This window comes from Paramormyrops kingsleyae, chromosome 8 (genome assembly GCF_048594095.1).
Source record: "Paramormyrops kingsleyae isolate MSU_618 chromosome 8, PKINGS_0.4, whole genome shotgun sequence".
Classification (NCBI taxonomy): domain Eukaryota; kingdom Metazoa; phylum Chordata; class Actinopteri; order Osteoglossiformes; family Mormyridae; genus Paramormyrops; species Paramormyrops kingsleyae.
This window is the reverse complement of record NC_132804.1, coordinates 29,914,540-29,942,040: the sequence shown is the minus strand read 5'-3', so window position 1 is coordinate 29,942,040 and position 27,501 is coordinate 29,914,540. Positions and strand designations below refer to the sequence as shown.

General features: G+C 47.2%; 1 protein-coding gene across 4 annotated transcripts in view; it reads right to left on the bottom strand.

Annotated features, from left to right (window-relative positions):
* srgap2 (SLIT-ROBO Rho GTPase activating protein 2) overlaps positions 1 to 27,501 on the bottom strand; it is a 79,743-nt gene that overhangs the window by 2,912 nt on the left and 49,330 nt on the right. For 2 of the 4 annotated variants that reach the window (XM_023832373.2, XM_072715641.1), the window contains 16 exons: positions 25,089 to 25,151; positions 19,414 to 19,629; positions 17,785 to 17,913; positions 16,534 to 16,755; positions 11,044 to 11,145; positions 10,110 to 10,307; positions 9,071 to 9,155; positions 8,096 to 8,123; positions 7,530 to 7,560; positions 6,275 to 6,335; positions 5,584 to 5,661; positions 4,885 to 5,019; positions 4,612 to 4,717; positions 3,231 to 3,455; positions 768 to 847; positions 3 to 201 (listed from right to left, as the gene is read on the bottom strand). In XM_023832373.2, the coding sequence (XP_023688141.1) occupies positions 3 to 201; positions 768 to 847; positions 3,231 to 3,455; positions 4,612 to 4,717; positions 4,885 to 5,019; positions 5,584 to 5,661; positions 6,275 to 6,335; positions 7,530 to 7,560; positions 8,096 to 8,123; positions 9,071 to 9,155; positions 10,110 to 10,307; positions 11,044 to 11,145; positions 16,534 to 16,755; positions 17,785 to 17,913; positions 19,414 to 19,629; positions 25,089 to 25,151 (1,958 nt within the window). Of the gene's footprint in view, positions 1 to 2; positions 202 to 228; positions 457 to 767; positions 848 to 3,230; positions 3,456 to 4,611; positions 4,718 to 4,884; positions 5,020 to 5,583; positions 5,662 to 6,274; positions 6,336 to 7,529; positions 7,561 to 8,095; positions 8,124 to 9,070; positions 9,156 to 10,109; positions 10,308 to 11,043; positions 11,146 to 16,533; positions 16,756 to 17,784; positions 17,914 to 19,413; positions 19,630 to 25,088; positions 25,152 to 27,501 lie in introns of those variants that run through there. The other 2 variants (XM_023832374.2, XM_023832375.2) reach the window with 2 other exon arrangements.

Here is a 27,501-nt window from a genome sequence, read left to right as displayed (position 1 = left end):
ACATGTCCTGGACCACGACGTATTGGTGCGGCACGAGGCCGTCGATGCCGTTGTGCCGGCCCGCCCACCAGTCACTGGAGGCGCGGTGGAAGAGCAGCAGGGAGGCGCCCTTCTTGAAGGAGAGCTCTCGGTCGGTGCGGCCCGTGTAGTCGAAGCGGGCGATGGCCTCCACGGGCTCGGACTCTGAAACGAGGGAGTGGCCTGCGCTTAGCCAGGGAGGGGGGAGAGGATGGGGGTGGGGCAAGAGGTGAAAGACAGGGCGGGGGGGGACGGGGTGAATGGGGGGAGAGAGGAGGAGAGATGTTAAGCGCGAAGCAGCCGTCAGCGTGAGGCAGGGTGTGTTACTTCCAAAGCGGGGTGTGTGAGCACAGAGGCGGGGCTTGGTGACATCAGACAGGGCGTGTTGTTAATGGGGAAACAGGGAGTGTCAGTGCTGAAGTGAAGCCAGCCTGCAAACTGCCCAAAAAGTCAAAGGACAGCATTTAGGAGAAAGACAGTCAAGCAGAGATCCTCTCAGATGCCAGAGCGATAATCTCAGATACCAGAAAGATACTCTGATATACTCAAACGCCTGAGCAGTAATCTCAGGCACCAAAGAGAAACACTCTGATACTCTCAGACGCCAGAGAGATGTACCCAAAATAGCTGGACCAGAAATACACGGTGGTCATATAATATTATGAATTCAAATATAAAATTGCATGTTTCACTATTCAGTGATAAACAAGCAACTGTCAATAAGCCCCCCCCCCCACGTTCTCGCTTACCATCATCGCTGTTCTGCAGCTGAGAAGAGGCGTCAGGGGCAGGCTCGTCCACCACGGGGGGTTCTCCATGGGGACTGTCACTGCAGGACACACACCAGGAGTCAGGACCATGGGGTCACAGTGCAATTTCCTGCCTGAAGCTCCCGGACCGTTCAGAGTTTAGCGGCCGGGAAAAAAAACGTATACATCTGCCAGGCAGCACAGGTAGCACCCCCCAGCCGCACTACAGATGAGCACAGTGCATTCTGGGAGCAGTCCTGAACCCCAAGACTCCGCGAACCTGTTGTGTTCAAACAGCTACATGTACACTTACACCCTCTTTGAAGTGTAAAGGAACAAAAAAAAAAAAAAGGAATAAGAACATCAAAAGGGCTGGAGGACCATGGCGGGGCGCAGGAGGGGGGGGGGCTGTAGGCCAGGGCCAAAGGGGCAGCATGCAGGGGGAGGGAACAAACAAGCCCAGAGCCGCCGCCCTCCATTGATTCGGCACCCTGAGCAGCTCCCTGTAAGGCCGGCTGCCTTTCCTACCACTCACTCTGTTTTAGAGACGGTACCGGAAACTGGAGAACGATGGCACTCTGTGCCGTTACAATGTGTCGCCGGCAAGGCAGGTGGTCTCTGGGATCTGGCCAGATGGTTTCTCACACACACACACACACACACACACACACACACACACACACACACACACACACACACACACACACACACACAAGAGCGTACCGTTTCTTCTGGCATTAACCCCAACATAAAAACTGTCCACCAGAAGATTCATGGAATGGGCTTCCATGGCCAAGCAGCTGCATGCAAGCCTCTCATCACCAAGCACAGTGCTAAGCGTCAGGTGTGTAAAGCACACCACTGGGTTCTGAAGCAGTGGAAATGTGTTCCGTAGAGTGACAGATCACGCTTCTCTGTCTGATGGACTAGTCTGGGTTTGAATGGTACCTGTCTGACTGCATTGTGCCAGCTGTAAAGTGCGATGGAGGAGCGATAATGGTATGGGGATGTTTTTCAGGGGTTGGGCTGGGCCCCAGTGAAGGGAACTGGTATGCTTCAGCATTTTGGACAATTCTATGCTTCCAACTTTGTGGGAACAGTTTGGGGAAGGCCCTTTTCTGTTCCTGCATAAAGCAAGATCCTTAAAGACATGGTTGGGTGAGTGTTGTGCGGAAGAACTTGACTGGCCCACACAAAGCCCTGACCTCAACTCCATCGGTCATCTTTGTGATGAACTAGAATGGAGATTGTGAGTCAGGCTTTCATGTCCAACATCAGTGCCTGACCTCTCAAATGCTCTTCTGGATGAATGGGCAAAAATTCCCACAGACACACTCCATGAACCTGTGATAAGGCTTCCCAGAAGAGTGGGGGACCAACTCCATATGGATTACTATGGATTTAGAATGTGATGTCATAAAAGTTCCTGTAGGTGTAATGGCCGAGTGTCCTGAAACTTTTGTCCATATACTGCATGTATACAATATAAGTATATATGTGAATCAGTGGTGGGTGGTGATTTTCAAAACGGGGAAAGGACAGTGTCGTCAATTGGCAGTATGACAAAGAGGCTTTTTGTGTTTTAGTCAGTCAACTATTTGTATGTAAATTCTGTTCTCAAGGATAATGACTTTATCTACAATATTTACAAAAGCCACTGTGAAAGGTGACATATGAAATGATAAGCTGTCAATTTGGGTTGTAACAAAATGCTTCTCAGCCCCTGTATGGGACAGAATCAATGAATACTGTGAGCCAACTCCGACGACAGCATGTTTCACTTGTCATTCGTCAGCATTAATGTTATTGGTAGTTTATCATGTCTTGTAGAGACATCCCCCAATCACTTTGGAGAGAAGTCTGGCTTCCAGGTCTAAAGTATGACTGCATGTCTCTCTGTCCAATCAATGTTGCCTAAGTAGCAATATACGCAACGCTCATGGACTTCCAGTGAGAAATGGCATGCAGGCGAGCCGCATAAACACAAAGCACATTCACCAGTATCAAAATAATAAAATCATATTCACTAATTAGCTTTCATCTATTCCCCATTTAAACAAAACAAACATGATTCTTCCATACACTTTCAGTGAAGCACCGCATCAATTGGCATCTATGGGCTGTATTTATCTTGGCTTTTAAGGGAAATGAACGCAAATGCTGTCAGCAGCAACTCCCATGAAATGATCAGTGCTGTGGTTCAATTAGTAAAACAGATTAAATCACAAAATAAAATGAATTTACATTGATGCATTGAATAATTCAATTATTCTGCCAGTTTTGCGCTTCCCATGTAGTCCCATAGCAATCACTTGTGATGTGACTACTTGCAGGTACTGTAGGTGGCGCTCATAAATCAGGGACACGGCTGCATCCCCAGGAAACCCTGATACCTCTCGGCTGAACGGCCCTGATCAGCCGCCTCTCCGGCTCAGGGGAGCCAGATGCCGGCGTGATGCTCACCAGTACTCCTCAGAGGCCCCTCCACGATCGTACAGCGGCCCCTCCAGCTCCCGCGGTCCCGGGAAGATGGCCTCGTGGTGGATGATGATCGTTTTGATCAGCTCGTTGACGTGCGCCTGGCAGGAGACCTGGTCGTGGCCCTCGGGGACGGACATGAGAGTGGGACCGAAGCAGATAGCCAGGTTGTATGGGTCCATCATGTTCTCCTCGCTGTACTGGGACAGGCTGTGGATGAGACCCGATCCGGTCAGTCTTATGAGGTCATGGTACCCATTACTAGTGGACTGAGGGTCATACACCTAGTACCAGCTCTGAGCTGGATTTATCTGCTGGAATACAACTGGCTATTTATTTAAATTTATCAGCTACATTTATCCAAAGTAACATATAATTGAGAAAGCAGAGTCAGACAGTCCCCGGAGTGATTGGGGTTAAGGGACCCTAAATTCAATTTATTTTTATTATCATTCTGCCGACTCTGGGACTTGAACTGGCAACCTTCTGATCACATGACGGAGCCATGATTCAAATGGACAGCTCAATCGCACTTAATTAAAAGCTTCACTGAGGTAAAAACCAGCAACTCCCTCCTCTGGGAAAGTTCCGACAGGCCTGCAACCTCAGCCGCCTCTAACGTCCACGGAGAGATGGAAACAAACACACACGCACGCACACACACACACACGCACCCCGAGTCGGAGAGATGCACAAACACCCGGCCAGCCTACTTCGGCCCCCATGCTGAGCCCCCCAGGGTCCCCTTTCTCGCCAGCGATGCAGGCTAAATGGAATACACATGCATCGCTCTCCATTTTATATTGCAATAAATTACCGCTCAGCTTCGCCCACTCCGTTTGCGATGCAGGGACCTTATTACGTGTAAGAAAACAGAGCCCGCCAGACCGGTTTCTGGCAACCACAAACCTCAGGCACAGCTGGGTTTTTGGGAGGGGCTCCCCCCCCCTCCCCATCTGAGCTCAGCAAATGTCAGCTGCTCCTAAAGGGCAGATACTTGCCCACAACACCCCCGCATCATTACTGGAGACACCAGCAGGATAAATACAGATATAAGCGGGTGGCTTTGGCGCCCTCTATTGCCGGTGCAGTTACTATTTCCTCTTAGCCGACTTTTCCCTGAGCACCAAAGCTGCATCCTTCCCTGCTGCACACCACTCTTCTTAAATCTCCCAGATTCAGAGGAGGGGATGGAGGAGTCTCACTATTGTGTTACATGCAAGACAGTCCTCAAATCCATCCCTGGGATAGCTGTGTCCCAGGGCAGGCTTAAGGGGAGACCAGCCCCATAATATCCTCACACCATGCTGCTTTGGGACCTTGCAGGCCTCAGGGGAACAAGGACTGAGTGCACAGCAGAACTTACTGGCTGAGGAAAGCAAACAGGTATCTCATGACGACCAGCGTGCCGCTAGGAAGCATCAGCAGAACCTTCCGGATGTGAACAGCTCTGTCCTGGAGACTCTCCATGGCTGCCGAAACAGAGAGAGACACAAAATCAGTACAAATCACTGCAGAACGACGACGAAACAAAGAACCTTTCATAAAGTTCACAACTGCCATCTAATGTGGAGTCCTTATGGTGGACAGTAAGCGTTCTCCCTCGGTATGAGACACCTGTGAAGGTGACGGCACTTACAGACACAGGACATGAGCTCATGGAAGACCTCCTTTGGGAAGAGGGCATTCTCCAGGCCCCGAAAGTACAGCTTCAGCACGCTGGCGATGGAGTCGATGTCATGGTCGTTCTGGTCGCCTGCCAGGGGGTCTTCGCCTAGGGGACCCGGTGAGAAGAGCAAATTCAGCACATCTGGGTTTAGCGGCAGGGAGACAATGTGGACCGCCCCTCGCCCCCTCAATACTAAAAAAATTCATTGTAAAATACTATAAGTATAACCATTTTCATACAGTTTCTATTAGTAATTCACATTTAACACAGAATATCACGTATGAAATCATAATTAGGATAGTTTCATTTAATTCAGCTGCACAGATTCTTTGCCTGTAACCACCTACAGAAACTGCAATCAGCGAACATCAAAATGACAAGCATTAGTCTTCTGACCCACAAGGTAAAAATGGAATGAGACACGATCTGATACATGGCAGAACGCTACTCCCAGCCATGTTCATGAATTAATGGCTATTCTTGTTGTTTATGTTGCTATAACAAAAGAAGAGTTTGTCACCCAATCATTTCATGGTCCATTTTACTACCGGTTAACCCCTGACATGTAATAAATGTTTCATAGATGGCACCTTGACCACCTGCTGCAGGGGTCGGAGGGTCAGATGGATTTTTATTTATTTATTTTTTTTAAAAAAAAGAGCACGTTACCCCTCTCGAAAGCGTTCTTGATGTCGTTGACCTCCACCTGCGACCCGGATACTCTGAAGATGCCCTCGTGCTGCAGTCCTAATAGCAAGACAGATGGCACATTACTACTGGACGGCCATCACCCAATCAGCATCTGCGCAGCTCACCGTGGTGACCGTTTCTCTCGTTAACAAATCAGAAGAGTGATACAGGGGCCAAGCCAACCTTTAATGGCTTTACTGGTATATTATAATTATTAAGGGTCCCTACAATGTTTAACAGCCAAACAGTGGTACCTTTAAGTCTCATAGTATGAAGCATGTATCTATACTAGTTGGCTTCATATTTACACTGATTTAGCAGATGCTCTCATCCAAGGTGACACACATTTCTGAGAAGACTGGAGCTTGCTCAGGGGCTCAATGGTGACATCACACTGTGGACCCTGGGGTGTGAATCGGCAACCTTCTGGTAACAGACACGGCCTCCTAACCCGCTGAGCCACACAATGGGTGCCTCCCCCACCCCTATTCGTGAGGGAACGAGGCAGTTGGCAGTGAGAGTCATCAGTGCAGAGTAGCACCTCCTAAACTTGCAGACACTCATCCGTCACCGAATGCATATTCATGCCACAGATGCCGTGATGCTGATTCTCACCCCCCTTCCCCAATGGGAAACCCGAAGCCGAGAGAGAGATCAGGATACAACCTACCATGCCGACTGATGAATCGGATGCAGCTCTCCACCATGAGTGGAATGACTTGGTTGGATTCCTAGAAGAAACAGGGAAATATTCAGCACTGAAAGAGAATAACTGCCCTGGGACCTTCTGCTGAGCTTGAGAAGCCATCATGAACAAGCGCTGCACTGAAAATATAGAATAATATTTGCAGAGGGATGCCAGAGTCAGACTGAGGATTAGAAAAGGGACTTCTTCACGGCCGCACCGTTGCCGTGACGCCGCCCAGGGAGGACCGAGGCAGAAACCGGCGGTTGCTAGGCGACTGCTTCTTCTTAGCCCGTGTATTTATTTGACTTTGGAGAATTGCTGAGAGGGGGAAATGAGGCCACATTTCACAGGCTCTCAGTCACGCTCCGTTTGCGGCCTCGCCTGTCAGTCAGTGTGTGTGCGCGCGTGAGAGAGGGGAGGCCTGTAGTTTACCACTAATTGTTAAGAGAATCACACCAAAACCACGCCTTTTTTTCGGTGCCACAACATAATATCGACAGTGAGAATTTCCATTAACCCTAAAAAAAAAATGAAGTCAAACACCCAACGAGATGTAGAGGAGGAAGACAGCTTCCCCACATTTATTTCAGAGCTCCCCAACACCTGGGATTTCCATGCCTAGCACTCAAAAGAGCAGAAGTAACAAGACTGCACAGACAGAGTACAATGTGCTTTTCATTCACAAAGGGAGTCTGTGCACCAGAGCACCACTAGGGGGCAGCAAAGCTGCGGGAGCGAGGTGTGCGGCTGGCATGCGGCATGTGCATGCTCGAGTCAGCGCGCATGGCTGTCCTCGTCTGCGGTTGGAGCTGCACTGTCTTTTGTTCTTGAAAGTGGGTTCCTGCTCTGTCATTGGCAGGCTCCTGCTGCCTTTGTATTTTCTGTTCAAAAATAACATAAAAACGCCCATGGGTCAGGCGGTGGGGGGGCTCTTCTGAGGGAACACAGCAGCACACGCTGTGAAGAGGCGCTGAAATGTTCAATCACCCAACCCCCCCCAAACCCCCACAATGCCACGCCCATTGCATGCTGTGCGTGTCCTCACTGCAGTTCCTAACCAAGATTCCCCATACGGTCGTCCGTATCATGGGATGCTTTTTTTCTAACCATGTTCGCTATCTCCATCCAGGGCGTGACTCCCTTTTGCGAGCTGGGGACAGAGGGCAGCTCGACCAGCAGACAGACTTGCACGCGGCCTAAGGCACGCACACACACGTCCAGTAGGAGGCGAAATTACCTGCTTGTGCACGGTGGAGTTCCTCCTTCCACTGACGGACATGAAAGAAGAGAGGAGGCAGTGTGTTATTAGCATGTCGCTGTTATTTTCCTTCCCGCCGCAACCTCACCCTGCTACAAATTAGACCCAAGAATCAGAGCCTATTTCTGTCATTCAGAACTCTTAAAATAACAGGCGTATGCAGAGCCAGCCAGCAGCGGTTCCTGTGGCCATAATCCGTCATCTTCTCTGTGTGCAGCCTAATCATTAGCGATGAACCTCAGAAGATAATACACTCAGCTTGTGAGAACAGCTTATAAATGATTGGAATTCGCTGTCCCCGGGTTTGTTCTTCCTCAAATGTGTCTTGTGTCCACCTTCAGCTTTTTGTTGTCCTAAATACCCCAGGATCTACCCTCACTGCTCCCTGTTCTCTGTCGCCCCCTACCTGCATAAAGCAGTGACATGTGGGGGCAGAGCGTACATCTCTGCAGCCACAGAGTCGACATGCATTAGCAAGCAGACCGCACAGCTCACTGTATGCGCGTATGTGCCTGAGAGCCATTTCCTCCCTTCTGCAGACCTACCTGGCAACACAGCATTCAGTCTTCTGGCCTGCAATGGGGGAGAGAGGGAGGGGGAGAGAGAGAGAGAGAGCGATGGAGAGAAAGAGACAGAAAAAGAGAGAGAGAGAAGGAGATGGTTAGCCAAGGAGAAACAGCCACAGCTGGACATGCAGCCTAGCTTAAGTGACGAAGGTCCCCCAAGTGGTTCAGTTACCCGCCCACCCAAAGACCTGCATCCTTCCACCCTCCCCCTTCTCTGGCCAAACCTTCATCCCGCAACGGCCTGCAGACCCACATTCTTCCATATGCAGGACAGCGGCCATAAACGGACCTCTTCCCCCCGCCGCCGACCCATCGCACGCTCCCATCCCCCACTGGCCTGATCTGTAAACCATCCGCGGCTGGCCGGCCGGTGCATCAGCCCCCAAACCCTGCCAGACCCTGACAGAGAGGGGAAACTATTCGGTGAGACCGCCGCACGGTGGTGGCCGTCCCAGAAATCGCTCGGAGAGAGCAGCCCTCGTGCACACCAGCCGGCTCACGCCGCCTCGGGCCCATAGGAGCCGTGTGCTGGGTCAGCAGTCCCGGGACTGGTCCAGGAGCAGACACAGTCAGTCCCGATGGCAGAAAAGAGGCAGAACGTGATGTGGGACAAATGTCCTTCTAACTGAATCAGAAGCACCACAGGAATGACTTCCAGCTATTAGGATGTGGAGGAATTGTGCTGTTGGACTTGTGGGCCTCATCCATCTCCCCTGGGAGTCCCAGCCACTCCACATTTGTTACGGTCCAACAGTAGGGCCCCTTCATTAATCAGTGAGTAATTAATTAGTGGGGACGCTAGAACATCGGGCGTAGATAATGAACTTAGGTGACTGCAATATAGTGGAGGCCCAGGCTCACCCCTGACTGGGCTGTACCTTCAAGTCCTCCCTCTACATTTGGTGACACATCCACCAAACGATGCCCCCCCCCCCAGCATCCCTGAGAACTCACTTTCTCCCAGCGTCTTCTGAATCAGGTCATACTTGGCATCCAGCTTGGTGATCAGGTTTCTCCCCTCCAGGAACTCCTTCATCTTCTGTAAGGAGAGGAGACATAATGGTAAACAGTTCAAGGACGGACAGGAAGAGCGGTGAAGCACCTGCTCGGGCAGAAAGCTCAGGAGATGAGCTCAGAGCTGGCTACCTTCCAAACGACTTCTGGAGGAGTCTAAATAAACTTACATTCAAGTTTCCTCATTAATTGCCTAAGCTGTATATTTTAGTTGCTGCGTGAAAATTTTTTTGCGAAAAAACACTAATGGTAACTTGAACCTCCCTTCAGAAGGCAAAGGTATATTCAAGCACAACTAAAACACTGCCATTGGAAAAATGTCAATCACACTGAGTACATGCAGTGTTTTCAGCAATGAAAAAACAACAGAACCTCCAATGTTAGTGGAGCTCAGCAATAAAAAGTCCAGGGTGAAAGTGCATCCAGAGCAGTCGAGATGTTCAGAGATTGAGCTTAAGTAGAACTGGAGACCATGGATCTGCAAGCCAGTTATAAGGAGCAGTGAAATAGGACATAGGGACGACAAAAACCTGTACCTCAAGTACCATGACGAACGTAAAACCTTCGAGTAAGGTGAAACTCACACAAAAGGAACTATGCAAGATACTTGCTCATTCATTTTGGTTTTGTTGGCCAATGTGAGTCAGCAGGAATGGACAGTAGGCATTTCAGAACTCAAGGAGACGTTAGCGTGTTCACTCGAAAGGGCTCTTGACATCTTAGCCTTGAGCAGGGCATTCTGAAAGCTTTCAGGGAAACCAGCCCTGCACTGATTCGATTACATCGCTTAACTTGGAGAGCGCTGTGCTGAACATGAGCCTGACAGACCAGGCTGGACAGAGAACCAGCTTGTCTGGTGTTACACTTTAAGCCATCTTTATCACTTTGAATACAACCACTTACAGAAGAGCTGAAATTAAAAGCACATGTCGCTGACCTCCCGTCCAACCCCAAGCTCCCTCAGACGCAGCCATCGCACCGTAAAGTAGAACTGCTCCGTTTCCTGCTGGTTGGCGCGCCTCTTCGCCAGGCTGGGCTTGCTCATGAACGACTCCGAGACAGTGGACTTGACGGACTCCATGGAATTGCTGTGGTGGAAGCAGTCAGTGACATCATAGTCCTCGATGTTCACCATGTCCTGGACGGTCTGCAGGGTGGCTTCCATGGTCTTCTTCACCTACAAGGAACAAGCAGACAAAAGGAACCAATAAGCTGCTTGACATTTCATTGACATTCCACTTTTAAGAAGAGCCTCAAGACCCAGAAAAACCCCTACTGGCTTGATAACCACCCCATGTACCCTCAATTCTCTTAATCAGCAGTGGCCAGTCTTATCCACAAAGGGCCGGTGTGTATGCAGGTTTTTGGGGTAACCTTTAGGTCAGCTGGTCAAACCCAGGTGTGAGGACTCCTCAGCCAATCAGTCCTCTAATTAGTAATCTAATTAGGGAGCTTCAGTGAAAACCCGCTTACACATCGGCCCTTTTTGGATAAGATTGGCCACCCCTGCAAATAGTGATGCACTTTCTACTGATTGAATATTTATTATTAGTTTCTTGCTTTGTTTGGAAGATAAGTTGTGCAGAACCTGCTCCAGTACTGCTTACACATGTACCTGGACATTCTAAGCTGTGTGTTTGTAATGTGCCATTTGCCTCATTCGGACATCACTTTGGATAAGAGCGTTTGCTAAATAAAACACAAAACACAAGAGCAGGCAGTCTGAAGAAGCACCACGTTTCACAATGTCTCAACTGGAATACTCCAGCAAAGCAGCAGGCATTTTTTTTTTTGGGGGGGGGGGGGATTTCTATTGTGTGTTGCCTTTGGAACGTAGCCTAATACACCCCACCACCCAGGCCCCCACCCACTGATGGAAGCCTCATTAGTCGAACCCAGGGCCAGGCACAAACCTCTTCGTTTTCTATCCTGAGGGTGGAGAGGCGGGACTGCAGCTGCTGGCACCTCTGGAGTAGCTCCCCCTGCAGGGGAGGTTGGGCACACAAGTGTCCCACCTGGGGGCGGGGGGGGGATTGAGACAAAGGAGGGGACACAAAATCAAACGTTGCACTCTTTTTATTTAGCAAAACCATTACAGACACTCCTCTACTTACGAACTTTCAACTTACAAACTTTCAGACATACGCACGAAGAGGACTAAGTTCAAATCAAGTATTACTTGGGCTCTCATTTCCTGTCCGCAATATCAATTTTTTTTCTGCGCGCCAATTCCGCCTAGTACGACTTCTGGCCGCTACTCCCGCCGCGCAGCAGCGTACTCCCAGCATCCTAGTTCTTTGTACTTGCATATACCCTTAAAATGATGTCGAATGGACTTACGAACATTTCAAGTTACGAACGGCCGTTCGGAGGGTCTCTCATTCGTAAGTAGAGGAGCGTCTGTATATGTATAGAGCCAGAAAGGCAAAAAAAAAGTTCTGCAATGATGCCCAATTAAAAGCTTTAATTTTGGTCCATAAATATTTAGAGAACAATTTTGATTATTACTAACACACACACACACACACACACACACACGTAACTAGGAATTTAGACACAGATGTTGGATCAGTACATACAGTGGTTTATGAAAGGGTTCCTGGAGGTTTGTTGGACGACTGAAATATGCATTTATTAGTCTACAAACATCAGATCCAACAGCCCTGCCTTTGACACTGCAGACATCAAAACGATGCTTATTTATGGCTTGTTAAACATTTATAGAGAACTATCCAAATAAAAATGTTGGCTGTATAGGGTTTAACCACAGAAAAGTAAATAAAAAATTTAGGACGTAAATATACATTCACCATCCCATCTTATGTTAAATTTATGGATGTGCAACCAAGTTTTAATTTTTATGCAGCCATAAAAATAACTTGGTACAGCACTTTACCATGTACCTGAGACGGTACCTAGCCTCATAATCCAAGAATATTACCTGGTTAAGTGAACCAATGTCAGAATAGTAATATAAAACACAAGGGTTAGGTTTAGGCTTTCATGGCCTTATCCACACACATATTTGTAACACCTTGTCTTGGGCCAGGATGAGTGATTGGAGGATGAGTGGCTGGATGGATGTATGTCTGACTGTCTAATTTCCTGCTTCTTGTTCAGGTGAAGACATCCAGAGGAACTGCAGCCACGACATTTTGTGCGGGGGAGTGGGGGTCCGTTTGAAAAAATATATTGAATCTATATATTGAATATATTGGGCTTTGCTCAAGGGGTCCAACACTGACACGATTCCTCTGATGGCCATGGGATTTGGATTCGTATAGATGACCTTCAGGACACGGACAGCCACAACACTGCCAGGCCACACACCTCCCCCAAATCTGACACATCTGAGCAATGAAAGACAAGGCTGTGGGCCAATACCCGACAAGGCTGTGGGCCAATACCCGACAAGGCTGTGGACCAATACCCGACAAGGCTGTGGGCCAATACCCGACAAGGCTGTGCAGCAGCTCATGCTGATGCTGATTAAAGTGGTCAGAGGTTCATAGCCTGGTGGTGAAGAACGAGGCTCTAGTCTGACACATTCTGCAGGAGAGCAGGCTGGAGATGAAAGGCAGCTTCTGCTGCTACAGGCCAATGAAAAGAGCAGGCAGCACACTGCATGCCCCCAAACACGCACCCGACGTACCACAGATCAACATCATGCATGGTGGCTCAGTCGGCTGGAGGCTCAAATCCCACCCCCCTCTCGATGTGTGCAGTGGGCATGTTCACCCCATGTTGAGTGAGTTTTTTTTCCTGCATGCAGTTAAGCAAACTGGTGTCTCTAAATTGTCTGGGACAGACTCCAGGTCCCCCCCACGACCCTACACTGGTTGCATGCTGAAGAAGTCGTCACATCTGTTTCCAGTTAATTTTTTTTTTTTTTAAGTGAAAAAAATTCTTTGTAAAAGCTCTAATATTTTTTTACAGATATTCTTCAATGCCAGGACTTGGCTGAAACAATTCTCTAACCTAATTTAACCAAGATAATGGCCCAGTTAAATGTAATTTAAACCATCTGGTTAATTGAATCAACAGTTATGGGTAATTAAGTCAATGCTTAGCTTGAACAAACAGCACACCTTATCACTCTGGAAAAATGGAGCTGACGACCCTTGAAGCCTCTGTGAGATAAAGACAGGCCTTGCGAGGATGATTGAATTATGTGATTTTTTGGAGACAAAACTGAGAAAAGGATAAAATGTATTCATGGAAAAATACTGGGAGAAACTCAATAATATAACCCCCCCCCCCCCCCAGTCTTATGCTACGGTCACACTGCGAGCGGCGAGAGCGTCAAAATGACCGGAAGTCATTCATTCTCTATGGGAGGGAGCGTCGGGAGGCGTCGAGGAGCGGCACGGTGCGGTGCGTCGCGATCTGGGCGGCGGGAGCGTCAGACAGAAGTTGAATCCCAGTCAACTTTATGGTAATGAGCTGTGACGCGGTTGGGCGGCAACCAATGGGAATGTAGAGATGCTCCGCTAAAGAGAGCGCCGCAGAACATAAGCGTGTAAACTTTTGTTCCGACCCCACCGTTCCTAGGCACAATGGAGGAGAGACTTATTATTGCTGTGGCCGGGTACCCAGTTATATATGATGTGTCTGTTTGCATACAGGGACATAAATAAAAAAAATGAGGCATGGACCAGAGTGTCCGAAACAATTGGTGTTCCAGGTGAGATGGTGAAGTGCATAATATATTTTTTTGTAGTAATTTTGCCGCCATAGCAGAGAAAACAGTGCAAATTGTTGGTAATGTTAAACCTATTTATAGCATTAGTGTTTGTCAAAACATAATTATCTGTTTTAGTAGAACTGTCGTTAAAAAGTTCTCAGAGCCTGGCTGTCTGAGCGGCCTTGTCCCCACCCACTCTATGACGTCAGAGAGCGTCTCCGGCGTTGGCTAGCGTCGCGTTCAGGGCGGCGGGAGCGACGGCTGGCGTCTTTGACGCTTGCGGTGTGAACGTAGCATTAGGTTTGGTCCGGTGTAGCAGTTAAATATATCATCAGAGAAAATCCCACAAACTGAGAAATGTCAGGGAGGATTGATGAGGAGCAGGCCTTGGAGCCCGGATGTGAAGTGGGACCGTGGCTGAAGTCTGAATCGGTCTGAATCAATGAATTAAAATAAAACACAGAACTGCAAAGACCAAGCAAAGGGCTGGGTTCACAGGAAACACACCCAGAAGCAGGAACTTCTCATTCTTCCTCAGAGAACGTTCCAGAGGTTCTGTTTAAACCCCTGCGATAGCATTCTGCCTGCTGAATGTGGCACAGTACAAAGCACAGTTCTTAAATTGAACAATTCTTTCACCCCCCTCCCATCTATTTTGTATTGCAAATTTAGCAGTTCACAAATCCGAACATTACTTCAGCAATTAAAACAAGTGATTTCACACACTGCATTCCCCTTCACGTACAGCCAGCCTAACCCAAGAAACATTGTCATCACTTAAAACTGTGCATTAATAGCGGGAAAAGGAAACTGTGCTCCAGCTCGCAGCCCAGCGCAAACACTCAAGCCAGCAAGATAGCTGAAGATATTCAGGGAAGAATCAGATACTAATATCCCAAGCTTGCAGCCTACCCCATCCCTATGGTCACAGGGCTGTGACCTGAAAGCGAGCCCCGGGTCTCCATACCCCATCCCTATGGTCACAGGGCTGTGACCTGAAAGCGAGCCCCGGGTCTCCATACCCAATCCAGCATCACATGGCAGTGAGACTAGTGGTCGACCGATATATCGGGCCGATATTTATCATTTTTTAATGTATCGGCATCGGCCGATATCCGAGTGTACTACGCCGATTTTCAGACAGGCACGTCTGCGGGCAGCCCAGTGTTATTGTTGCTGTGGAACACGTGACCCATGCTGCCTTGTGCAGGACCACAGCCAGAAGTTTTGGAAGAGTCCTGGGATAAAACGGTAAGGCTTAAATTCTGATCTTTCAATGACCTGTTTATTTAAGTAGTTTGCTATGAAATGTTGCTTTAAAAGAACGCGAATTACGCTATTGGGAACTGGGGTAATGATAATGAGCCTTCAACCAACTGTAGCTTACAGGTAACATTAAGGATCATTGATTCTAATAGAGTTCGTTTTGTGCGCTTATTGGTGGGCTCACAGACGTTTTTTAATCGTTAAAAATCATTTTAATTGTTAACATTTTAATTATTACCATATCAGCCCGATGTTATCAGTTATGTTTTTTTTCTTGTGTCGGAGAGTTTCACTCTGTGAGTGTGTGGGGCGGAGCGGGCAGCTCTCAAATACTGCAGTGTGTGTGAGAGTTGCGTTACTCTGCCCTGATCACAGACAGCGCCGTCCTCGGAGACACAGAGCTGCTAAGAACAATGCATGGCGGAGAAAAGTGTTTGTTCGAAAGCATGGTTACCATTTACTTGAGCTGATGCTGACAATGGTCCTTCTGTGCAACTTTTTTTCATTTGAGACCGGAGATTCAAACAATTTGTCAGACGTCTAGATAAAAAGTGCATGACTTTGCGCAGTTTCCTCATTAAACATGTCTATCCTTTATACGGGCTTATACGTAGACAACGTCACAATCACTAGGGGCTTATGTTGTCCTTGCATACAAGGCTGTGCAATACGACAGTTTTATTTTATTTTCCGGGATCACTAGATTCTGATTGTGAATTTGGCTTTAAGCTATCTGTCTGCTAACAGAAACAACATGTTAGTGTACACTACTCATCATACCATGATGCACTTAGTGTTTTTTTTTTCTTCAAAATGTATTAGAGTGTAATTGTTTTAATGTGCATGGAATACTGGAATTGTAGAATGAATTGAAGATGAAGGTACTATAATAAAAATTCTAACCTTGCATTTATTCTTATGTTTTAGTAATTGCTGTCTGATGGCTGAACAAAAATCTAATCCTGTATGGCAGCATTTCACAAAGCCAACACCAGGAAAAGCCAGGTGCAATATCTGCAGCAGACTGGTGAGCTTGGGAGCTGAAGAATGAGTTTGCTGCTAAAGTGATTCTGATGCTGCTATCTTTATTGTTTATAAGTTTAAGTTGTTTATAAGTTGTATTGTGTTTTTGTTATTTAAGTTTATATTTAAAGTTACACAAGTCAGTATTCAATAAATGCTAAGTTGAGAAATTTTGTGTATCGCTTGTTATTATTAGTGATATTTTATCATGCAAATAGAGCAGAAAACGTCCAATTTTCGGCCAAAAAATATTGGCAGCATATATCGGCCATCGGCTGACCCTGACTCCTAAATATCGTCATCGGCATCGGCTATTGAAAAACCCATATCGGTCGACCTCTAAGTGAGACAATATCACATTACACCAGGACAGAAACTGGGACAGTTTCCCCAACCCCATCCCCAGAGCCCATGACTCCCCGGGACCCACCATGTCTCCCATATGGGACTGAAAGTCGAAGCGCACTGGGGGGCAGAAGACGTGATTGTAGGTCTCCATGAGGCGCTGCTTGTCACTGTTGGCCTCCAGGTTCTCGGCCGCACTCTCGATGGCCTCCAGGCCTCCATGCTTCGACGTCTCCACGTTGAACTCGGCCGAGAGGTAGGTGCGGAGAGCCCGGTTCAGGCTGGCATGGTAGCCCAGGTCACAGCACTGCAGAAGGCAGGAAGAGGAGGGGCTTAGCACCCAGGCTACAGCGACACCCACATGTGACTGAACACGCCACAGGGCCAACAGCTAATAACCCATTCAAACAAAAATATTCATTACTGTTACCTCCACACCTCCGGAAAGGACAGCATTGAATTAAAGAGCTTCACTCGAAGCTATTGCTGAAAATGTACAGCAGCGGTGAAGGAACCTGTCAGCCTGCGCAACTATGCCGTCCCATGTACAACAAGCAGAACCGCGAGGTCATCATTAAATCCTATATGCACCGCTAACGACCCGTCCATTCCATAACGAGCATGCTGCCTGCTCCTCACTCTGCATCAGTGCACGCGACCTGCTCCACCCCCTAATGAAGGCCATGATTCATATCCATGGCTGAAAAGAGCATCTGACGAGCTTCCAGTAACACATGCCGGCGAGCCGTCTCCCGAGGGAATTCGTCTGACTGACAGGAGCAATCTGACAGCATTAGTTCTTATACGTCTTATTCAGGAGCCCAGTGACAGTAATACAACTTGATATACTTTGAGTCACGCTCTTTTAGGCTGTAAATCCCAGCTGCGAGTAAGGTCACAGAGTGATGTACAAATAAGATGAAATGGACCGGCCTAAATGCTCATGTCATCAAATGAATAACTGCAAATACGTCAATACAGATGTTTAGCACTGTAAGACTTAAAAATCTTGTTAGGGACAGTTGATGAAGCCCATAGAACAGATCTACTTTATTATAGCCGATTTTAATGGTAGGGCCCACACGTTCCCTGCAGGTGCAAGAGGTTTTTGTCCAATCTTAGCTTGTAATTGCCTTACTGAAGTAATTATTTAGATTGTAAATGAGCTTAGCTAATGCCTTGGATTTTTTTCCCCATGTACTATGAAATTCCAGGGCTGCCATTAATAAAATGAGGTGGCACTGAGAGTCCAGGACATTAGTTAAATGGACTATGAGTCCAGGGTGTAGTGTTCAAGTGTCAACCAGTTTGGGACAGATGGCACAGGCCTGCTTACGTCAATGAGGTCGGAGAGATCGTGGATGTAGTACTTGAAGACGCAGCAGTTGGTGGCCTCCAGCGCTAGGAGGTACTCGTTGCGGGCCTTGATGGCTTTCAGCTTGTTTTCAGTGTATTTGGCTTGGCGCTGAGGGACAGGGAGAGAGGAGAGTCAGAAAGGGCCCGGGAGAAAAAGAAAACCTAATCAAAATGTACCAAACTGAATTGCCCCATGAGGGATGGAGCACATCTCGGAATCGACAGGAAGGGAAAGCTGGGAAGGTGCCCAGGATGCTACGCGAAATGCCGCTACCTCCAGGAACGGCAAGCCAAGGCAACTCGATAAAAGCCAGGCCAGATGTGACGGTGATGACACAAAGCCTGGGGCACTGACCGTCATTCAGTCTCTCACAGGCATCTCATCCAGGCTTCCCTAGTGAGGCAGCTGTATAAATCTGCCCAGGTGATGTATGATAGCTTCTGACCTCCAAAGTCAAATACTACATGCACAACAGGTCTGTTCCTTTCATACTACTTACTAAGTACAGTGGTACCTCGGTTCTCGAACTCACTAGAACTCGAATTTCTTGAAAGTCGAACAAACCAGTTTGACCTAGAACTCGATCTGAATATCAGAAGTCGAACCATGAACGCTGACCTAATATAAATTGTACGCGCCAGGAAATGAGTCATACTACAATGCAATTCTTACTTGAATACCTTCTTCACAGACTGGACGATTAACCAAATAAAGCAGCGCAACATTAAAGTAACTAACAATAAATAAACCACTAACTTACGTGTACTATTAGAGCATTTATGTAATTTATTTAAACTTTATTTTACCAGGTAAATTAACTGAAAACCAGTTCTCACTGCTTTACGTGATATTTGGGAGAAACAGCACATTATGCATCGGAACTGCCTGGGATACAAACGTCATGCGTGTAACTAAACTCTTCAGCCAAATACCAAAGGTGTGTCGTCATGGAGGCAGTTCCAGTTTGTGCAGCCGGGTGAGAGGTCGCAATGCATCTAACCGTAATGCATTGCGTCAGGATCAGAATGCGTTGCTTTAAGCCAGCGCTGTAAGCAAGTCGAACGCACCCAATGACCGGAATGGGGAAACAAACTGAAACGCGGACTTAACACAGAGGACTAATGATAACAACCAGAAACAGCTGATCACATGGGGATCCCACACGAGGTTAACGAGGGGGCGTGGCACACGGAAGGAGCGGACGATCGGGGCAGGACAGGGGTAATGTTGGGATACGATCTTTATCGTTTTGGAAGCCATTAAGAAAAAAATGCTCTTCTAGTTTTATCCTGCTTATTTTGTGTTTAAATGCTAAAAAAAAACAAAAAAAAAAAACAAAAAAACATATTTAGGTGTAATTTTGGGGGGCCGGAAAACAATTCATTGGTTTTCCATTATTTCTTATGGGAAAAATTTGATCAGAACTCGAACTTTTTAGGATTCGATCCGGAGTCTGGAACGGATTAAGTTTGAGAACCGAGGTACCACTGTACTCTGACTCTACGCTTTGTGGGGGGGGGGGGGGGGGAGACACTTCATATAGAGCCAGCACCTGTAACCTACATGTGCCCAGATGCTGACCCTGACGGCTGACAAGGTCAGCCTCACCTTCTCCTTCATCTTCTCGATCTTCTTGACGGAGCTGCGGCGAACGTGCTTCTCCTCGGCCTTGATGGTGGCCAGCGCGTCAGGGGAGCGGGGTGTCTGCCGCTCGTCCTGTTTCACGGAGCGGCTCATCTGCTTCTCCTCCTGCTTCTCCGCCTCCTTCAGCTTGCTCTCGGCGTTGATGCTGTCCGTGTTGTACATGTGGTAGGTCTTCATTACCTGCAGGGGGGACATGGGGTGCAGCATAGGGTTCTTACCCGGCACACAACTCAGCAGGCTGCTGTTTAATCCATGTCCTGGTGCTTTTATTTACATAATAATTCCCATCTTTCATGTCAGGGTCACACAAAGGCCGGACTTCATCCTAAAAAGTACAAGGTGGGACACCCAGGACAGGATGCCAGTTAGCCTACCTGCACGACTGTGGCCTGCAGGAGGCAGTGTGCCCAGAGGACACCGAGTGGCATGGAGAGAACATGCACACACCTGGAGGTGTGAGTGTTACTGGCTAAGCCACCACACCAGATTCTAGATGCTGTCAATAACCACTATGCTGCATGCTCTCCAAAACGAGACAGTCCTCCTGAGCCTCTCCCACCCCCTCATCCAGCATGGTGTGCAACATCCTGTCATGCGAAAGGGTCACAGGAAAGCTACCATGTACGTTAGGACAATGCGAGTCTTCGACATGAACCCGGCATACGGAATATTCTGGAAGACATCAGCCATACAGGAGGAAGCCTGCCAGCCTGGGATGCCACAGTGATCATATTACTAAGTGACACTGTCAACCACTTTAGTAACTCATTAGTAACAGTCGATTAAAGTGAATTGCAGTGGTCCCTGCGGTTCACGAACGCTGTGGCTTACAAACAATTTGGTTCACAACCAAAAATTTCATGAAAAAAAAAATGCATTAGTTCGCATACAAAATTTGGTTGACGAACAGATTCCTCGACCAGATTCCTTTTTTTACACTAGTGTAGCACCGGCGGGGCGCATGTCCCAGCATGCCCCATGTGTAATTGTAAATAGGAGAACCACAACAGGCACCCAATGAGCACCGACCCCAAATACAGACGGGAAACACAAGGTTGTCAGACGCCGAACTGCAAGATGCAGAAGGTGCAAGAAATGCACGCAAGAATCGGACCGGGTACAAAGACAGGGGCAACACACACGCAACAATAGCGAGATGCAGCCATTAACATTACCAACAACTACAACACAAGGGTTAAGTACTGTCAATAAAAACTTGGCAAGCAAGTCTCCATGTCTCTCTCTACTCCTGCGATGCCTCGGTCCACCCGTCACTACATTGTGTTTTTCCTTTAAAGTTTTTACTATAAAACCCAGAAAATTTATTAACAAAACCCATTATTTGGTAGGCTTGTGAATGCGTTAATTGAATTTCCTTGGTTTCTTATGGGAAAAATTGCCTTGGTTCGCATACAAATTGGTTCACGACCACTTTCCTGGAATGGATTGTGTTCGTGAACCGCAGGCAGCGCTGTATAAAAAGCACACCAGTATACAGAATACCATGTGTCCTTCTGAACCCAACTTTCCAAACACACCTCGTTTTATAAAAGGTGCTGAATATTCTAAGAGAGACCAGTCTGATTACTCCAGACAGTCATGCCATGATCATTGGCATCCCCCTGGTGAGGTTTTCCGACACTGGTGACCTTTGACCCCACAACTGACAGAACATCATTTCATGCAGTCTGAAGGGTGAACATTTGTTTTTTTTTTTAAACCTAGTAAACACCTTGAGCAGAAATATCACATGCACATATTTCACATACTTTAAAATGTGGAATTTAAGCACAGCTAGAGATACTGATCTGTTCATTCATGCACGCAGTAAACCTCTGACAGACAGACGGCTGGCTGCTACAGCGTCATTCCAAAGCTGGACCCAACAGACTGAGGATTTATAAAAATGTAGGGGCAAATGAGGGATTTAAAAACCGCTCCACGTGCACACTCCAGCAGTAATGCTGTGTGACACTTGCCCAATTCAAACACAAAATCCTCAGACTAATTACCAACCCCTCCACCCCACTAATACTGAGAAAGAACATGCTGGAATATCCTTCGGCGAACTTGGATTCAGAACTCACATCCTCCCGGATTCAGCCTGATTACGGAGGGTGGACCTGAAGCAGCTTAAGATCACTGCTTGGACACGTAGAGGAGCACAGGGACTCACATCCACAGGGACTCACATCCACAGAGCATTACCACCTCAAGGTACCACCTGCTGCTCAAACCATACAAGGGCCTCTGCTACAAACGGAAATGCAAAATACAAATTTACATTCAAAAATTCATTTTAGTTGCTTTATTATAAACGCTGATTACTAATAAAATCCGACGACGACGACGAGCTTAACAGACACCCCACTGGCATTAGTTTACCCCACATGAATGCATGAATGAGATGCTAATTTTTTATCTTTAAACATCTGACTTGAGGCCAAACGTGTCTAAGCCATCTCCAGAGTCCTTCACACAGTGCGTTTCCTGTATATACGTTTAATGGGGCAAAGACACTTTGTTGTACTGCACTGGGTCCCCATGGAAACGGTGTGGACCGTTACTAGGTGCCAACCAGGAGCCTGTCCCACTTCCCAACTGACATAATCTCCCCGGATCCTTCCGCTCCGTTCAGCATCGCTCTTTACCCTGGTATAGTTATACTGTCAGCCCTGTGAGGCCATTTTCTCTCTTTACTCTGACCATAATAAAAGCAGTAATCTCCAACGGGACGTGCCCAGGGCACCACGAGGGAGCAGTACATCCCATGAGAAACGCTATTCAGGACATGCTAGAAAAGGCTAGAAAAGGCTGCAGCATTTCCCACGGAATCCCGCTGGAAGGAGCTACATCCAGACTACATTCATATGGTCAGGAAACCACTGGGGGTGAAGCATCACTTAGTGAGAAATTAGTGCTTAATTGAGACACTTCAATAATATATCTATCCATCCATCCATCCATCCATCCATCACAGGGTCACAGTATTAATAATAATAATAATAATAATTATTATTATTATTATTATTATAGGGGACAGATGAATAGGCAACGTAACTGGTATATTAAATATTTATATTAAAACGTGTCGGGCTGCATACAGCATCCTGTAGCAAGATGGCACTTTAGCTAAATGCTAATCAGAAATGTGTCTCTCAGCTTCTTTAAATCTCTGCCTACCAGACAGGCTATTCTCACCCAAACCAATTAATCTAATTAAAGAGAAAATGTAATCTACAGTTTCTAAAAGTAATATGTTGAGTGGTGTATCCTTTCATTTATTAAAAACGAGACAAATTAAGCATTTACATACTTGGTCAACTTAATTAATCTACATAATTGGCCTACAGAGCAAAAAAGCTAAGCTTGAGTGAACACAGTGCTCCCCCAGGAAAGAAGGGAGAAGACTCACCTTCAAACCGCAATTTGTTTTCTCAAGTACAATTTTTTGTTTAAGCCAAACTGGGATTCTACCTTGACAGTAATGAAAGCCGACCCGAATGCCGCTTACACAGCCAGGGTACGGAAGCTGCATCCAGGTCCCCAGAGAGACTTACCCTTAGCTACTTTTTACAGGGCACAGGATTAATGGGAAACTGAAAACTAGAAAGAGGAGCCCTTGTGTTCATAGAGATAATCACGATGTGGGCATTTAGTCTTAAGAGAAACTGACAAGAGATAAATCATATGGACGATCAGAGAAGCACTAAACAGATAAAAATATACTTCAGCACTGAATCCACTGGTATCATTGCATAGACTCAAAAAGCAAACTGGAGTAGAAAAATCTCCCTGAGATGGCCCACTAGCTCATCGGGGAAGATGACATCATCACTGTCCAGCATGTTCTTTAACTGGCCAGAACGTGGTTACCCCTGTCCCCACGTCGGCGGAGCACAATTCGTTTGCACTGCAAGGCAATTTCCTATGGAAATGTAGGACAGCATTCCAGTGAACTTAAACAATGAGAGAACAACCTCTTTAATGAATGGATGAGATGATCTGGCCTCACAAAGTACTGAGTATACTAGATAAACACAAAAACACAGGGCCTTTGGTGTCTCCTAAACCAGCTAACATCACAAACGCAGAGATAAAAGGACTGTGCTGGAGAGAGCATCTGTGATTCCTTTTCATAAATAAAACATAGAGACTGATCAAAATGGCTGCCTTTCCACTGGCATCCCCTTAATTAGTGGCATCGCGCTCTGCCCCTCCCCCCAGAATCTGTACTGTGGGCTGCCTGCTTGGGCTCCCCAGTTCTACTCCGCCATGTTATTATTCTGCCACCAAGATGCTCGGCTGATGCCAGCCAGTCATTTCATGGGGGGAGGAGAGGCCCACCTCAGCACCGAAAGCTCCAGCACCGGACTCCGCAGGCGTCATGCTGCCTCAGACTCCAGATGGGGGTTCATCAGAGATCCCCTTCTAACCCATCAGGAAGTTTGGAGGATGAGCTCATTGATTTCTCTACATCCATACACTGACTCACACATAAGCAAAACCAAATGAGGGGAGAAATGCTGAATATTCTTATGTTGTTAACCCAGGCTACCAAACCTAGAAACCTAATTATGATGTTAGTCAGATACACTCCAGCAGTCTTTATGCCTTTTCAAGCAGCCGATGAACCAACTCAACTGCCTCCAACGAATTTAACCAGCCAATAACTAGGCTAGCTTTCTAAATCGCAGTGCTCAGCATCTCGGATACATCAATTAGAATGACATACTGAATAATGTATATATACACACACACACACACGAGTAAAACCACAACAACCCTGCACCCAGAATGTTTGTGGGGAATAGGCAAGGTTTAGGCACACAGACCATGCACGGCGATGTATAATTACTTTGAGAAAACATACTAACACGTTTTAATCACCAAGGGGGGGGGGGTGGTATAATTATCTGTTTATATAGTTGTCTGAACTCAGCCATAACACGCAAGTTAACATCAAGAGCAATTAAAACTAATGGCGGTTTACATTATATTAACCGCAAGGAGGAAAATGTCAGCGAACAAGTCAAAATAGAGCGAGCAGGGCACACAGACACGCCGAGCTGCTGATACACACGTTATATTTTAACGATGCACACCAATTATCTCCCTCAGCATCACGCTGCACTGTGTGGGACCTGCTGCAGGCTGCCTCGACAGTCCATATGGAATGGGGGGGGTGGCGTGTCTTTCCTAGCTTCCAGAAAAAATCTTAAATGCATTCCTGCATCATTAGTGAAAAGTGTAGCACTAAATAGAGTGGAGAAAGACCTGCCCATCACACACACTCATACTCATAACCAGTGTCCTTATACAGTCGAGCTGCTTGAACTTTAGGAGACATCCCAGAATCTACGAGAGACAAAGCTGAACTAAAAAAATCGCCCAGACCCAACACTGCATAAATGGCAACGAGACCCAGTAGGTGGACATGCAAGACGGAAGGCTGCAGAAAACCTCTACGGAAAGCTCCACTGGCAGCCCATAATGAGAAGTTTATCGCTCTGGCAACCAAGAGCGCAGGGGCCCAATCCAGGAGCCTGGGGGCCTCCTCTCACCCACGGGACTGTCAATCATTCCCACACTCCTGCAAACACACCACTGGCTGGAGAGGAAGAGGAGGAGGAACCTACCGTGTAAAGCTCGTTGAGGACCTTGATCAAGTCTTCCTGCAGCTGGACGCCGATCTCTTTACTCTGGGAGAAAAAAAAAACAAAAAACAGGCGGGTGAGGATTAGAGTCTGGTCACTCTCTGCTGCAGAATAACACCAGGGTCTGAACAGCCTGCTCAAGTGATGGCGCTGAACGCTGAGGATGATGGGAAATCTGGGGGTGTTATGAATCACTGAGACCGAGGTCATCCAGGGCAAAGGCAAGATCCCAAAACTTTTTCCTGTTTCCCGAAGCCACCTCCACAACGGTCCAGCATGTACGTTTTTTCTTCTATTGAGATGAAGGAGGATACAGGACCACATACTGGAACGTCTAGAACGATTCGCCAGTTTGTGTACTACTACCTGTTCAGCTCACACAGAATCTTCAGCCAGGGCATTGGGCCAAGGAGAAAGCTATTTAAGGAAAGGTGTATGAGTCATAAAATAGAGATATAATGTAGTCTCTCTCTGAAAAACAGCTTCCCAGAGTCATTGCAGCTAGATTTACATTAGTTCAGCAGATTCTTTAGTTCAAATGAGGAGCTTTGGGTCGGAGTGCAGGGTCAGACTCCTAGCAGGTGGGGTTAAAGGCCTTGTACAAGGGGCCAGCAGTGTTATGATTACTCTGCCGGCCACAGTATTCGAACCCATGTCCTTTCAGCCTTGGGCACAAGCCCACACCTGCCCCTCCTCCACCTGCAACTGAAACACACCCAAACTCAACCGCTTACCCCCATCACACAAGAGATCAAGTTTCCCTGACCTCTGGGAACAGAGCCTCCTTGCAAAAGGAAGATTTCACAAATACAGAAACCATATGGTCCCTCGGCCCGTGGTTCGAGCCAAACCCAATCTCTGTTAACCCTTTGAAGGTGAAAGGAGAGCTAGATGGATGGCTATGGCAATGAGCCCCCCGGGGGGGGTCTCTGCACGGGCCATAAATTACCACAGCCTGACGCGTTTCATCAAGGCCGGCGAGCGCCTTGGGGGAGGGGCCAGCATAAATAATTAGCCCCCGGCGGACAGGAGCGGCGGCGCCCGGGCTCATGTGTGTCTGCAGTTCTCGAGAGTCTCCGCCAGTGATTTATCGGTGCGACACCGCTGCTGGCTGGATGATGGACCCCTCGCCGCACCTCCAAAAAGCCATCCAACACTGTAGCGAGACGGGCTTATCACTCAGGAGCCAATGGGCACCGTTGCTGTAAACGCCCTGAAACCGCGAGAGCCTGTGGAGCGTCTGACCGAATCTCACTTCCTGTTCATATCAGTTCAGCTCCGCAATGCACTGGCCAGCAGGTCCAAAACGTACAGCCTTTGTTTATAACGGATATTAAACATTCAGCTCTGCTGATAGTTGCCAGATGTCAGGCCTTCAGGCATTCAGATATGCAGCAAAATGCTGCTTCAAGTGCCCAGAATAATTCCAGTTATGCTCCCCAATTTCCAATTTAAATGGCTCATCACTCCTGTGTGGGCAAGTCGACCGTTTACCACCTCTGTTCACCAGCTAGAGACAAAAGTTTATGGTCATGATCAGCACCCATCAATTCAACAGTTAATTAAGAATGCTATCACTCCAAATAAATACTGAAGCAGCTGCTGTTTTTGGGACTTGAAGCAGAAACATTCATCTGGGTACTGCAGCTTATTATAAGTAAGATAATCTGGGTCTAAAGCTTATGAATTAAAATCAAGATCCAGAACTAGTATTATCCTGCAGACAGAATTACACTGATGAATAACTCAGAAGTGCATGAAAACAGATGCAAAATCGCCGCTTCCCATGGCCTACTTTCAAGACTCAACTTTTAAAAAATAGCCAGCCAAATCGTATGCCATGTCACTTGGAGAAAATCAGTGGAGGACCTCTGACCTTCCACCACCAGCCAAGCAAACTTGGGTCACTACAGTATCCCCATGTGCGCTGCTGCCGTCTGATACCCCAGAGATGTCGCTACTTCAAGTAAAAAGCTGTTGTATTAACATCTGAAAATTGTCACATTTTCATAATTATTAATTCATAGACTAGATTCTTGTATTACAGTGACATAATCAGTTGCTAGGAAGTAACTTAATTATTCAGTTAGTTTCACAAATGAATTGGCATGATTATTTTTTAAAGATTCAAATGCATATTATCGCCCATACATGATTCAGGGACAATATATGTTAGGAAACCGTGACCCTTGATTACCCGCTAGACTGTACAGCCTTGGCGAAAACATGGTACATACAACTGGATGGGTGTCCACACAATCTTCACGCTTCAGCAAAGCCCCTCAAAGATCTACCCGGCCGACTCCACTTACAGCCTGAACAAGTCACTTAGTCCAAGCAGGGCCAGCTGGATTCTATTAACTGTAGGTGCCTGTGATCGATTGCCAGGAAGACA